This window comes from Ctenocephalides felis, unplaced genomic scaffold, assembly GCF_003426905.1.
Source record: "Ctenocephalides felis isolate EL2017-DRISC unplaced genomic scaffold, ASM342690v1 CF-g0.4_SCAFFOLD_03571, whole genome shotgun sequence".
NCBI classification, from domain to species: Eukaryota; Metazoa; Arthropoda; class Insecta; order Siphonaptera; family Pulicidae; genus Ctenocephalides; species Ctenocephalides felis.
In genome coordinates this window covers 14,390,878-14,407,008 of record NW_020539725.1, presented here as the reverse complement: position 1 = coordinate 14,407,008, position 16,131 = coordinate 14,390,878, and the positions used below count along the sequence as shown (strand labels likewise).

At 28.6% G+C, this 16,131-nt stretch overlaps 1 protein-coding gene across 2 annotated transcripts in view; it reads left to right on the top strand.

The window, feature by feature from the left end:
- Window positions 1-13,793, top strand: part of LOC113384664 (myosin light chain kinase, smooth muscle-like) — a 61,370-nt gene extending 47,577 nt beyond the window's left edge. The window contains exons 1-8 of one of the 2 annotated variants that reach the window (XM_026622414.1): window positions 1,129-1,166; window positions 6,527-6,574; window positions 7,032-7,122; window positions 9,245-9,448; window positions 11,194-11,335; window positions 11,830-12,029; window positions 12,483-12,635; window positions 12,834-13,793. In XM_026622414.1, the coding sequence (XP_026478199.1) occupies window positions 1,136-1,166; window positions 6,527-6,574; window positions 7,032-7,122; window positions 9,245-9,448; window positions 11,194-11,335; window positions 11,830-12,029; window positions 12,483-12,635; window positions 12,834-13,683 (1,719 nt within the window). In that variant the 5' untranslated portion in view covers window positions 1,129-1,135 and the 3' untranslated portion in view covers window positions 13,684-13,793. Of the gene's footprint in view, window positions 1-1,128; window positions 1,167-6,526; window positions 6,575-7,031; window positions 7,123-9,244; window positions 9,449-11,193; window positions 11,336-11,829; window positions 12,030-12,482; window positions 12,636-12,833 lie in introns of those variants that run through there. The other variant, XM_026622415.1, reaches the window with a different exon arrangement.
- The last annotated feature ends 2,338 nt before the right edge of the window (window positions 13,794-16,131 follow it).

Genomic DNA, 16,131 nt, shown 5'->3' with positions numbered 1-16,131 from the left:
TGATTGGGAGATGTGCTGATTCGTTTTCTATGCACTTCTACATTTTTATACACTTTTTTCTCTATTCTATTTAATGTTCGACATTATCCTAATATCAGTCAAATTTAATCTACTCCATATTATGAGGATTGACTTTATATTCAGTATTACAACCCACAAACAGTATCACATAGACATAGACAGTACCAAGGACTCGATCCGAGTACTTCTTACGTGCGAATTGATATTGTTAACACTAACATTATAAAAACTGAATTACCATTTTTGTTTCTGTTTGCCCCGTATCTTCGAAACGGCTAGACCTGCCTAGGCCAAAAACTAATCAGCACGTCTCCTTATGAATTCAATTCTAATGTTTTTAAAAATCAAATTTCAAATCGGTTGATCCGTGTTCCCGAAATCGTCGACGAAAATTTGTATCCGCACACACACATACACACACACATACATCCATTTCAAACGTAAAGAAACCTTTCAAACGTAAAGATATATGTAAATTTTCATTTTCGATTATTTTGCTATTACTATACCTTACCCTACGGGAAGTTAATAATATATTTGAAATTATTTAAAACAATTATTGCGTATTTTTATACTTAGATATTTTAATTACGGTACGGGAAGTTTCAGCAATTTGCCTCAAGGTACGTTGCCATACACCACTAGTTACATTATTTCCTCTCTATTATTATTGACTTTGTACACAAGTAAATTCTCCAATTTGTGGGAAGTAACTTCTCTATATATAAAGAAATAAATTATATGATAAGATACCAAGTGATAACTTTTGGAAAACAGTTCTTTTTGGCGAATAAACTTTCTGTTTATCAGATGTATCTGATATTTTTAATGATTTCTGCATTAATATAATGACGTAACTAATCAAAATTTATCAGCTTTTGATAAAGTTAATCTAGTACGTTTCTGTACTTGATAACGATTTTTCCTATCGAATCAAAAGTTATATCAATACTTCACCGCCATAATAACACCGCGAACAAGTGTCAATACAAAGCAAATATTATATTTATCTTGTAAATAATATATTAATTATAGTTTTATAACAAGTGATTTTGTAGTTTTTAGTAAAAATAATAAATTGTTCATATTACATGTAGTATTTCAACTAATTGCTATGGATAAATTAAGAACCAAAATTAAATCAGGTGAGGTTGAATATTATAATTATTTCCTGCATAAAATTAATTTACTACGTGGGAGAATTATAATTGCTCTAATTCGTATTCAAAATATAATTTATGATAAAAAGTGATATGTTTTTGAGTTATTTCACAAAGTTAACAACTCTTACTAAAAATATAACATTTAAAATATAAACTAAACATTTTTCAAACTTAATTGTATGTATATTTTATTAAGTTTGAATAACTGAAACAGAAAACATTGACTATTTTGATAGCTACATTGGACAAAGTACAAGATAAGAATTATATCATATGCAAACAAATTTATTACTTGTGAATCATATTTATTATATGTAATTTACAAGGATTTATGGAACTTTAAAATAACGATTAAATAATAAAATGCGATTAATATAAGTTGTATTAATATACGACGCAAATATTGCATTATTTGGAAAGTAAAAAATAAAATCATCTTGCTTTTCTACTACATATATTTTTCCAAAGTAATCAAACTTCTTAATTTTTGCGAGCAGAATTTTATGATTATGAGATCACAAATCTAAATAAATCTTTATGGAAAAATGTGTATTCTGAAACAAAATAATAACTAGTGGTGCATGGCATCGTACCTTAAGGCAAATTGCTGGAACGTACCATAATAAAAATCAGTAAGCAAAAATATTAGCAAAAAAAATTAGCAAAAAAATTCTTTCCCCAAAAGCAATCGTTCCTTCAACACAAGCAAAAAGTTTAATGAATCATTTGAATCGGATGTTTAGTTCTTTAAAAAATTTTCATTTTTTGCATATTTATTTCCGTATCTTCGAAACGGCTAGACCTGCTTCTTCCAAAATATAATCACCACTTCTCCTCATCATTCCAAATTGAATATTTTTAGATTATTCTAATCGGATGCTCTGTTCTTTGAAAAACACGATTTACATTTTCTGCACTCTTTGCTACGTATCTTCGAAACGGCTGGACCTGCCTTTGTCGAAGACTAATCAGCATATTTCCCTATCAATAGGAATCGAATGTTTTTTGAACCACTCAAATCGGATAATTCGTGCGCCCGAAAACGTGGACAAAAAATTGTGGACACACAAAACATACCCATCGATTTTATCTGAGGTATGCCAAAATGTTCAGAAACCTCTAAAACGTAAAGATATGCAAAAATTTTCATTTTCGGTTTTTGGCCCATTACTATAACTTGCGGGAAGTTAATAATAATTTTGCAGCAAAAAGTAGTGACTGATCTATTCAACATGCAGCATAAAACAATTTTTTTGCATTAATTGGCTTTCTATATTTTAATACACATTGGATCTGTTTGGATTTGACTCTCGACTGATCAGAGGCATGAATTCCAAAAACTATAAATGAGAAGACAAAGCAGATATAATAGAAAGTCGAAGCGGAATCATGAAAGGAGAAATTGAATATATAAAAGTGAATATTAAATAATGTTCAACACCATGGATCTATTTTCGGGCATAGCACCATTATTGTCCATTATATATCAATTACCAATATTATCTATCAGTATCAGTAGCCAATGATAGCTATAAATACTACCATTACCAATTTCACTTTTATGACTGTATATCCGCCACGTGGTTATAGAATTTATTAAAACTCTCCTTTGATAACTCAGGTTGTTGGGTTATAATTTAACCCTTGTAGCTGTGGACTGTATTAAACACTGATTTGTTCTGTATTTGTATGTATTTATTTTGTTATTTGTTGCAGTTCTTATTACAATCACTGATTTGTCACTAAGTTATAATGAAAGAAGATATATTTATTGATTAGTTATCACATGTTGTCTCACGGACTTTACTTTTAGAAGTGGACAATTAGTCCATTAAAATCTCAGCAACCCCCTCTACCAGGGGTAATAACCACGTGTAAAAGCTCAATGCCGTGAAGATTGCTGCTTCATGGCCAATATAATAAAATGAAAATACGTCCGACAAATGACTATTACTGTCTGCAAACAATGCTGGAATTTCACTATTCTGTTCTAAATTGCATATTTTACGATTTGTTATAGCATCATTATTAATGATGCGTTTGATGCATCTATAAAATTATGCAAGCAGAAAGCTGCCAACAGAGATTTTGAGTCTCTACATTAAAAAATGGTAGCATGTAGTACGAGTAATATCAAACAATATTAAAACGTGTTAAGCAGGAATAAAATATAAATTGGACAGAGCACACATTTTATTTTTTACTTACAATTAGATACTTGAAAGCATTGCCAAGATATATACTGCGAATGTACTGGTCTTTCTACTTCGGTTTGCTTTGACTGGTCAATGTTATCAATAATAGTTAGCTACAGTGTCAAATATCATATAACAGGAACCGCAGACTTTTTAATGAGTCGTAGGATAATTAGTCAAAGTTGCCAATAAAAACACAATCGATATTTCAAGAGTTATCTTTCATATGCTATTAATACACAAATAATAAAATACCAAAACCTTTCCGACTACGATGCCAAGAATTCGTTAAATAATCGTTTGCCAAAAGAATACTACATCTGAAAGCAACGAATCTTATGAAATCATATACAAAGAAATTTGCACAAAATTCTCTGAAATTGGTAAAAAAATACTGATAAAATTATAATGATGTAATAAATTATAGTTTATAAAATTTAAATTATCATTTTTGCTTATATTTTCGGATTGTATAAATATGAATTTTATTAACATTTATGTTGAAACACGATTGATATTTTTCTATGCCCAAAACAAAATCCATGGTGTGAGAAAAACGCATTTTTAGAGCTCCAAAACCGCTAGACTTGCCTTCCCAAAAATTTAATCAGTTTTTTATCTTGTCAATACAAGTAAAATGTTTTTTGAATTATTAAAAAATGATGAGTTACCGCTGCGTTCTCTTAACAACTGAGTTACCGTTTTAAGCACTTTTTGCCCCGTATCTTTGGAACGGCTAGACCTGCCTTCGCCAAAAACTAATCAGCACGTCTCTTTATCAATACGAATCGAATGTTTTTTTAATTATTGATCCTTGTTTCCGAAATCGTCGACGAAAATTTGTATTTGCACATACACACACACATATATATATATATATCCATTTTTTCTAAGGTATACCAAAATGTTCAGAAACCTTTGAAACGTAAAAATATATAACAATTTTCATTTACGATTTTTTTGCGATTATCGGAAATCAAATAAATCGCCGATTAGAAAGTATTTATGCTTTAATACAGTGAATAATTTTTATAAATTTATCTGAACGAAATTTCACATTGCCCAAAACAAATGATCCAACAAAACTCAACGTCAATTATTATTTTTTTCCTCGCTTACTAAAATTGACGCGACCTGCCAATCTCCCACACGATTACTATAACTTGCCCTATGGGAAGTTAATAAAAAATCTTTTTCCAAAAGTTCTTATTCCAAAAAAGTCTTTTTTTCAAAAATTTAAAATTTCTCAAAGATGTAATTTTTTCAATGTTTGAAACAAATTTAATCTTTTTTTAAAAAAAATAATTTTTGGTATGGAAGTTCCAGCAATTTGCCTTAAGGCACGATGCTATACACTACTAGTTCGTGTCTTTGTTTAACTTCTTATCTCAACTTTTTGTTGATTTCATTATCTTTTATATATAGGTGAAAAGTTTTTTGAGCAGATAATTACCTTTTAAACTAGGGCTGCAGTTTGTAACTTGAAAAAATTTGAATTATCTTTTTGTGAGCAACATCTGAATTTAAAGCTTTATTATTTTTGGATGGTTTTGAGATTTGAACTATATTTTAATTATATTATAGATAAAGAGCAGTTCAATTTTGATAACATCATACTAAAGTTAATATATAAAATAAAAAGTTAATCTAAAAAATCCAATCTTAGGAAATTGCATGAACTATTTTTAAATTGTTCTTTATTATTGAAATAAATCTCAAAGTTAAGTGAGAAGAGCATGATATAACCCAGAGTAACATAGAGTCAGTATTCTTTTAAGTCTGGCATTGGAAAAGGACTTTTATTGCTGTTTGAATAGGAATGCCAAGTTCAAACACCAATGTCTTTCTAAATATACAATATTTCAACATATTTCACTGAAAATCTGTGTTTTGGCATGTTTTCATATTACGCCAGGTCGATTTTAAATCCGAGCTTCAATATTTATTTATGAATATATCTTTTTAATTTGGGAAAATAACTTATAAAAAATGTAAATACGTCGCTTAGGAAAATTTTGTTTTTTCTTTACATTGGAGGAGGAAATTGTCGTAATTTTAGAACGTTGTTGCGAAAATCGAAATATAGTTACAGCATACTTGTGAAGGTAAATAGAATTAGCAAAAAAATATTGCGATGAAGAAAAATTGAATTCATTAATAAATAAATAATTTACACCTACAGGATCAAACTAAAAAAATGTTACTAATAATATACTATGATATTAATTGAAAAATCTTACAGTGAACCTAACGATAAAATGGTTAATAATTTGATTGTTTATTAAATTAAGTTTGCTGAAATAGAAACATTTAAGATTATGCAAGAAGGTAAATAAACATTTTGATTAATTATCATTTGTTCTGAAATTGATTTGAACGTTTGGCAATATTCCTAAACAAAAGATCGTGCTTCATGCATTTTTGATTTCTGGCTACTTACAACTAGTATGGAAAGTGTTGCAAAAGTTGAATCACTATTATTTTTAAACATATGTGTTTTAATTTACATATATATATATATATATATATATATATATATATATATGGATGTTTTCGAATTTTCTTTCTCCCAAGGACTCGAATGCTTTGAAACTGGTAAAAAAATTCTTTGAAAGTTTTAACTCTTAATATTAACTATAAGATAGTCCGCACTCCAACCAAAGTTTCTTGGTTTTTCTTCCTAAATGCTTATTTCATACAATATATCAAATTTTTGTTGTATTTTTTATTTATAATTAAAATAAGCAAATATAATGTTATTCTAAAAATTTTGATTCTCTTGTCGCGAATTTATAAAATTCTAAAAAAAGGAAATGGAACTTTTCCTATGTTATTTCCATTAGAAATTTAGCTTTACAAATTTATGATCTGTTTTTTTAACAATACAGCACAAAAATATAGAAAATTTTAAGTAATCAATTATAAATATATATCTCACATAAATACCTCGTCTTGCATACTTGATATGATCATAGAAATGGTAAACTTTATTTAAATAATTATTAAATTATTTTTATTTGGAGTGGTATTGTAAAACGTTGATTCAAATAACATGATGAAAATTGAAGTCAATTATGTTATATTTATTATATTAATATCAATTTTAAATATTATTATTTTTAGTAATAAAATAAACTTACCTTACAGGTAGAGAGAGGAACATGATTCGTGTGGATGAGTCCGATCCAGTTGGAGGTATGAAAAAATATTAAATATTAAATGTTTTATAAAATGTATAAATCGAATAAATTGAATAAAGTTATAAAGTTACCATATTTTATTGGTTCAAGTTCATGTTTATAAAAGTGAAAAATTATATTGTTTTTACTATGAAAGCTAGAAAAATATAATCACACTTCCTTTTTATCGTGCATCTTTCAATATGACTTTCCAAAAGAATCAATAAAAATTCAAGCTTTTTTTAAGTAATTAACAAAAGTAATCACAATCATATCAATATCTAATACATTAAATTTAATTAAATTGTTAATTCCATAAATAAGTAGTTGCTAAATGAGTCAAATTGAATATATTTTTAGTGCAATCATTCACAGTTAAATAAAGTATTTATAAAACTTTAAAAGTTTTTGTACAATTAAATTTATTTGTATTTTATAGAAATTGTATATTTATATAAATTATATATTTTCAGAAGTAGAACCTGTATTTCCATACAGAGATGTGACCATCAGGAGAGGAGAAAAAATCAGTGATTACTATGATCTCGGTTCAGAAATAGGAAGGTAAGTAAATAAACTTTGGCAATTCGAAACTTATTTTCATTCAATTTAAACACCAAGAATAAATAAATGGTAATGTAAATATTATTTCCTCGTTTTTTTTCATTGCTCTCAATTAAGTTTAAATTTAGGATGACTAATTTATTGATTTTATAAAAATAGCCTTTCAAAAAACATTAAATTGATCACAGTCTTTATAGACTTAATTTTTTTAAATTGGTTAATGGATCTTGAGCATGGTGACTTATGCAAATTATGAATATTTTTTTGAGATAAACTAGTGAACGGGAAATGACTAAATTGAAGAATACTAGTTAGATGGATAGTATATTACTAGATTGTAAAATTCTATCAAATGATTGATTAACTCTTTCGGTATAATAGTAGATCTCGCAGGAGTGACACTGCTGTACGAGCCAACAAGTTTCCCACAATTTTGTTACACAAAATATTCTAACATTTTCCAATTGTTATCCATAAAAATGTACGAAAATATTATTTAAAATTTGAGTTATTTTTGGAGATGCAACTCCTTCTGTTAATAATCCTCTTCTGTGTGCTTTCTTTTGCGATACTTTAATGACTTTTCTTCAAAACTTTTCAATACGATAATGAACCGATTTCTGTCTCATTTGGACCTTCCCCCCTTGGACATACTAGCCTTATCCCCGAATTACAATTTTTACTATTTTTAAAAAAAATTGTGAAACTCAAAAACTGGTAAGAAAAATGATCCTTTTTTTCAAACATTTTCCATTTTGTCAAAACCTTTTTAAATTAATCTTATATACCATTGCGACATCATTCCAGATTAATAATCTTTTTTTCTTTTTTATTTTATTACTAGAAAGGCTGCAATCGTAGGCATGATTTCGTGTCACTTTTTGTGGACCCGTTACTACAACAACCGCAAATTTATAAAATTATCAACTTTTATTTGTTTTTACTTTTTTGATAAATTATAGAAACTAGTGGTGCATGGCATCGTGCCTTAAGGCAAATCGCTGGTACTTCCCGTACCGAAAATTAAATTATTAAAAAAAAACTTTGCAAAACTTTGGATAAATTAGATTTTTGAGAAATTTTAAAATTTTTGAATTTTTTTTTTTTTTGAAAAACTTGATTTTTTTATATTATGATTTATTTTAAACATTTTTTTAAACAATCGCACTGCGTAGCTGATTTGGAGTCGAAATATCAAAGCGCGTCAGCGCCGCATAGTGGTCTAACGTGTAAAACATTGGTACGGAACCCATAAATGTACACATATTATTATAATCTTTATAAAATATCTGATAATACGATGTGCATATGTCTAATGATCATTTTTCACCGCCAAATGGCATTATTTTTCACTTTTTTGTTGGATCTTCGGAGACGCTGGACCTGCTTTTACAAAAATTTCACCAGTTGTTTATTTCGTCAATATAAGTAAAATGTTTTTTTGAATTATTTAAATCGGAAAATTGAAATCGGTATCTCCGAAACGGCTAGACCTGCCTTTGCCAAAAACTAATCAGCATGTCTCCTTATTAGTAGGAATTGAAAGTTTTTAGAATTATTCAAATCGGTTAATACGTGTTTGCGAAATTGTCGACGAAAATTTTTATCCGCACACATACATTCATTTTTTCTAAGGTATGCCAACATTTTCAGAAACCTCTGAAACGTAAAGATATATGTATAAATATTTATTTTTCGATTTTTTTTCCGATTACTATAACTTACTCTACGGGAAGTTAAAAATGATAGTAAAAAATTGATTTCCTTGATTTAAAAATTACCTAAAATTTATGCTTCTACAATTAACGTAACCATACGTCCCGGATTGGCCGGGACAGTCCCGATTTTCCGCCTTGCGTCCCGGTTTTAGATGTTTTGTCCTGGATTGTCCCGGATTTTTAAAAATGTTTTGATTGCCAATATATTTTTAAACATATTTTAACTAGAAAATTTGAACCGAAAAAAGTGCATTTAAGTTTTTAGCTCGCCAACACATTTCCATATTTTCATGCAAACAAATATGATCGCCTTACTACAATAGATTACCTCCTTAATAAACGTGCCAACTTATGTAGATAACTACAAGTATCTTATACTAATTATGCGCTCGTGATGATTTCAGAGGAAAATTTGGCACCGTTTACAATTGTAAAGAGAAGAAGTCCGGGCTGGAGTTGGCAGCCAAAACAATCCCCGTGCAGCGCAAGGAAGACCGAAGGAATGTCGAACGGGAGGTGAAGATCATGACGCTCCTGCACCATCCTAGGCTGATTCAACTCTACGACGCATTCGATGACGGAGGATCGATGTGCGTCATTCTTGAACTGTAAGCATTGTTTACTGTCTGTATTATTCATGTTTCAACTATTATTAGAATTTTAAATATAAACTTTAGAAAAAAAACAAGTCATGCCTAGTCTACCAATCTGTTTTGATTTTAGTAAATGAAACTTAATACGGAAAATTTCACCTTATGGTCAGCAGAAGATTTATTTTGGATAATAAAAAAAAATCTTATTATAGCTTCTGATACTATATTTATACAATGATTTATAACTATACTCATAGGGGATGGACTATGTAGTTATTTAATATAAAACTATTTATACTAAATGGTCTGACTATTTATCCGTAAAAGTTGCATTTAATTGCTTTAAATTACTTCTTTAAAAAATTATAATCATAAATGACTACATCAATAGAAAATTCATAACATTAAAATTATAATAATAAAATATTTTGATAAACTTATGAAACTTAACTTTTGATTACGTTTACTAAACCAAAAATTAGAATACTTTTTTAAAAAATTTGGAAAATATTTTTTTCTTAAAACGTAATGGTATAGTGATGGATCTTTTTAATAAGTTGGCTTACTTACGCTTTTGCAAATGGAAATGAAAACTAGTGGGGTGCATGGCATCGTGCCTTAAGGCAAAAATTGCTGGAACTTCCCGTATCGTAATTAAAAATCTTGGTACAGAACCCCAAAAAAATTACACAAAATGTGTACACATTATCAAAATCTCTATAAAATATCTGATAATTTAATGTACATATGTCCAATAAACGTTTTTGACCGTCAAATGACATTTTTTCAACTTATTTTTATTGATAGTCCATATCCTGTCTGTCTTCCTGTCTTCTCAAAAATTTAATCAGTTTTTCATCTTGCCAATACAATTAAAATGTTTTTTGAATTATTAAAATCGGACGTTCCGAAACTCTTAAAAACTGAGTTACCGTTTTTGGCACTTTTTGCCCCATATCTTCGAAACGGATTGATCTGCTTATGCCAAAAACTAATCAGGACATTTCCTTATCAATTCGAATTGAATGTTTTTTGAATTATTGAAATGGGTTGATCAGTGTTCCCGAAATCGTCGACGAAAATTTGTATCTGCACACACACACACATACACACACACATACATCAATTTTTTCTAAGGTATGCCAAAATATTCAGAAACCTTTGAAACGTAAAGATATATAAACATTTTCATTTTCGATTTTTTACGATTACTATAACTTACCCTACGGGAAGTTAATAAAATTATAATAGGGATTTTGATTCGTATGTATAATTATTTAAGATATTGTTAAGTTTCTTACCGCGCAAGCATTATTTATCTGCCTATAAAATTTTAAAATTATATTTTTATTATTGCTTATTTTATTACTGCAGTAGCGATGTATATTTTCACTTGAAACTATAAATGAAAAATATGTATCGAATTGAACAAATCTCTCACACAATTCTTCGAAATCAAAATCAAATCGGAATGGAGTCTAACTCAGCTCATAAACCTCCCCTTGGGCAGTACTACTCATTATTCATTTATTAGTTTATTGCAAAATCTCGACCTCGACATCTCTTGATCTAATATTAAATATTTAAACAAATTTGAGATCTTACATTAATTTTAACGATAGTGTTGAGAATCATATTATTTTTCTTATTTGTACTTAATTTGGAATTTGTGTTAGGTTAGAGTGCAAATTCCGGATAATTTAACATTTACGCGATTTATAATTAACTAATTGAATTAATTAATTATGAATATGTTTCAGAATCCAAGGAGGTGAACTGTTTGAACGAGTCATTGATGAGGATTTTCTTTTAACAGAAAAATCTTGTACAGTTTTTGTTCGACAGATTTGTGAAGGCATTCAGTATGTCCATAGTCAAAACGTTCTTCATTTAGATCTAAAGGTAATAACCATTATTTTTTATTTATTTTATTATATATTTAATTTACTTCTTACACATTTAATCACACACAAATTTAATTTTATTGAATGAATTTGAAAAAACTGCAGATGGTGGTATTCATAACATGAGCAATAAATGCCAGTGATTTTCTAGTAGGATTATTTCATTAAACATTTTAGTGCAATATTAAAAAAAACTAATTTTGGTTGGAAATATAGAGAAAACTTTTTTTACTTGAAAACAAATGAGTGCTGAAAACAAATATTGAAAATCTTATCAATTTAACACTCACTTGTCACTTGGCAATTTGCTTCATTTTTTAATTTTTTGCCATTTAATTAATTACTCTGGCTTCTGGTATTTTTATTTAAAAGAAAGTAACTCTATACTTTTTTAATTTTATATTCTTATATGAATATGATAATTATTTGTATAGTTATATAATATTTTTGGTGTGGTATCAAATGAAACCTTTATTTTTTATACCTTTTTAGCCAGAAAACATTCTTTGTCTTACGAAAACCGGCAACAGAATTAAGATAATTGACTTCGGATTGGCGCGTTTATATGATCCAAGTAAAAAATTGCAAGTTTTATTTGGAACCCCTGAATTTGTGGCACCAGAGGTTGTAAACTTTGACCGAATTACATTTGCTACGGATATGTGGTCGGTTGGAGTGATATGCTATGTCTTGTGAGTAGTAGAAAATTATTTGATTTGTAATATATTATTAATATAAAATCTATATTTATTATTGTTATAATAAATGTGAGGAAAATATAGGCTTGGTATTTTTTAGAGAAATACCACTTCACTTTTTTTGCAAAATTTTTCCTAAAATTCGTTATTTTCGCTTAGCTCAATGAAATACATGTAACCCTCTTATAACACGGTAGTTACGTTCCAAAAAACTAGCGTGTTATGCGAATCCGTGTTGAACGGGACAAAAAACTAGTACAAAAAGAAGGGTTACGTTCCAAGATTTCAATAAAACATGCTGCATATCATGATTTTATATTAAATGATTTAAAAGTACCGTGTTATAGGGGGGATGATCTCAATTTTTAAATCAGCGAAAGAGTGATATAGAAGTACCGTGCTATTAGTTTATACAAATTTAATTTTATATTAATGAATTCATTATAGATTATCTGGTTTGTCGCCATTTATGGGTGAAACAGATATAGAAACAATGGCCAATGTTACAATTGCAAATTATGACTTTGAAGATGAAGCCTTTAATGAGATATCTCCAGATGCCAGAGATTTTATCGCAAAGTTACTCGTGAAAGATCAAGAGTAAGTACAATAAACACAATTAGTTTTAAAATATCAGATGCTTATTAAAATGTCGAAATACCCGTAACTACCCTTGAAAAATGTAATTTGTTTAATTATTCTTACTTCATTAAATTTCACGTTACGTTACGCATTGCGAATAATTATCATAAATAAACAAAATCTAAGTGGGACATATTTTGGTAAAACGAATTACAGGGCAAGGTTGACAGCAGCCGACTGTTTGGCGCATCCTTGGCTTGAACGAAAAACACCACCACAAACTGATAACGAAATCAAAATTAATGGAACTAATACAGAATCTAAAAGTAAGCCTGAAGTACCAAAGAAGCCTGTACTAATACCAAAAATATCAACAACAGAAGACAACCTAGATTTGACTAAGGAAAATTTAAAGTCATTTGTTGAACGGTGGAGGGATCATCCTAATTCTCCATATTTGTTCGAATCTAAAGATTCAGGAATTCAACTTTCAGTCTCTCAACATTCCTTACGTGGTTACTCTCCTTCACCTTGCGGATCGTTGAATTCTTCTCCAGAAATTTACGAGGAAGATGACCATGAACTCGAGGACAACACGCTTGGATTCAAATCATTTGAAAGAAGAGCTTCAGATAGTACATGTGTTGTGAGAAAGAGTGATTCCTCTAGAAATGTGAATTTAGTGGATGAAATTCGTAAACTATCCGATCGTTTATTTGTTATGAGTAAAATGAGCCAAGAATTAGATTATGAAAAACGTAGCACACCTAGGCCAAAGCAAAAATTCACAAGTTTGAGCAGGGATGTCCCTAGGAGTGTACCTGGAAGTTTCAATGAAGAAAGTTTTGAAACGAAAGATTGTTTATTGCGATTGTTAGGGGAATGGGAATGCAATAATCATGTTCCATCATGTGGATCCAGACATAAGTCTTTTTCCGTAGAATGGTCAGAATCTGACACAGTTTGCCACGAATCGATTTCTTCAATAAGCACGTTTTATCAAAGTAAAACTGTAGAAAATCAAACTATAGAAACTAAAGTGAGTAGTAGAAGTATACGGAAATGATTCTGTAAGCTAAATAGAATAATTTTTTTCATGTAATATGATATCTCTGAATTAACCTGTGCAACTGTCTACCAATAACGTGAATTTGCGATGTTGTGATATTCGAGTGCTGAATTGGTACTTGTATAAATTGTATATATGTATTATAAATAAATGCGGATATTAGATAGTTACATGAAAACGTTATCGGCATTTAACTAGAACTTATTTTAGTGGTTTGATTTATGTATTACTATTTAATGTATGTGTTTAATATATATTTCTACAATTATTAAGTTATATGTATATATCAAATATATTGATATATAGTAATTTATTCATTGTGATAATTTCGTCAAATTAGAAAAAATGTATATAATTAGTAATGAAAATATATTTGATTATATAATGGTTATCATTTACATGTACGTTTATTTATTGAAAATTTGAATTTGATATGATTATAATCATAAAGTCATGTTAAAACCAATTTGGACGTACGGAATACAGCTTTGGGGAACGGCACGCAACATTGTCATAATTCAAAGATTTCAAAACAAGATTTTGAAAGAAATTATAAACGCACCCAAGTATGTCCCAAATTGGTTGGTTCATACAGCTTTGAACATGAACACAGTTAAGGAAGAAATTAAAAAATTCAGTCTGAGATACAAGGATAGAATACAGAACCACCCAAACATCATGGCCAAAAACTTTATAAAAAACCATGTCATTGAACGGCTCAGAAGAAAACGGCCCCTTTTTGATATCCTTTAGTAATCCTATAATATGTATAATTACTCGTAGGCTTTATTTAATTTTTTTCACATCAAGATATAAGCTAAACATATACAACATCGAATAGGATCACCGCTGAGTGACCTTTCGACCTTTTTCTTTATTTAATAAACCTTCTTATTTAAATTTTCTGAAGGTTGTTTAGAACGACAGATTGTAATTCACATATGTGAATAAAAAAAAATGATTATAATCATTATATAAAATTAAAATGCTAAACGAATTTCAACGTTCTTAAGTGCTCAAGTGCAGTTAATATTTTCGGTATAATATAAAAATAAATAAATATTATAAGAATTTTATAAAAAAAAAATTAATCGAGCGCCTAAACAATCAAATATTTAATTGTATATTTCTTTCCCAATTCAAATTTTTAAAAGTGAAGTGATTAGCATTTATCAGACATAAAAAATCAAGACTCCACATTGGAATTGGAATATCCAAATTATACTGTAGTTCAATATGTTGAATGTCTTAAAATTTCTTATAAACAATGGTTTGTTTACTCATGTATCATATATAGAATACAATATATTTAAATTAATGAAATATATGAGTCGTTCAGGTACAAATTAGCTATGTATTTTATGATTTTTCTATGCACAAATTCATTATTCATCCAGTCCTAAAACCTATTGCGATAGGAAACTTTTTAACCCGTAATAACTCAACCATTCATTAAAATATTTGAAACTATGGTTTTATTTTAATTCTTTAATATTTTGCTAAAAATCATTCAAACACTGAATATTGATTTTAAAAACATATTATATTTAACGAGATCAGAATTTGATAAGAACTTCGTAAATCACAACTTTTTTTTAAATCTATCAAATTAATATCAAGCTGTAAATTAATATTACTCAATAATTACACAATATAGCATTCAATATTTTTTACATCCAGCAATTTTAACCATTTATACCATTCTCCTTAAAAAACAGTTTGAAACATTATGGTTTTGATTTTTGAATGCACAATAGTGTAAGACTAATAACGTACCATGCATACGAAAACAAATTTTTCTTCGCGGGCTTCTATACACGAATATTATTTACTTTTGAAAAGTGAAGTAAAATTTTACTTTCAGCATTCGAATGTCTGCAAAAGATTGCTTGACCCATAAATGGCTGGTGGACGCTGCCACCGACACGGAACTGTCCGTAACTAAAACGAAACTTAAACGTTACGTTATTAAGAAAAGATGGATCAGAGCCGTTAATATGATAATCGCTTTGCGAAGGATGGGCGCCAATTTAGATGGTCCTTCCATTTAATGAATATATTTTACATGTTCATATGTTAAGAGTGATTGTGTTCATTATTTTTGATGCTCAAAAAGCAATCTATTGTATATTCATATTGAATAATATTATCTTACATTATTAATTGGAACAAATATAGTTTTTGCATTGTTACTTTTGTTTTCGATTTTTATTAAAACTAATTTTCAACTTCCCGAAGTAGTAGAGAAGTTCATGCTTTCGTCATAAAATCAGACTTGCTAGTTTTATGTTATCTCAACTTTTCAAGTCATTATGAATCGTTTCAGAACAAATTTGGAAAAAGTAACTCGATAAAGACTGATGTTAATTACTTTTCTTTGGAATTAGCAAGAAAGAACTAAACTAGTGGGATGCATGGCATCGTGCCTTAAGGCAAATCGCTGGA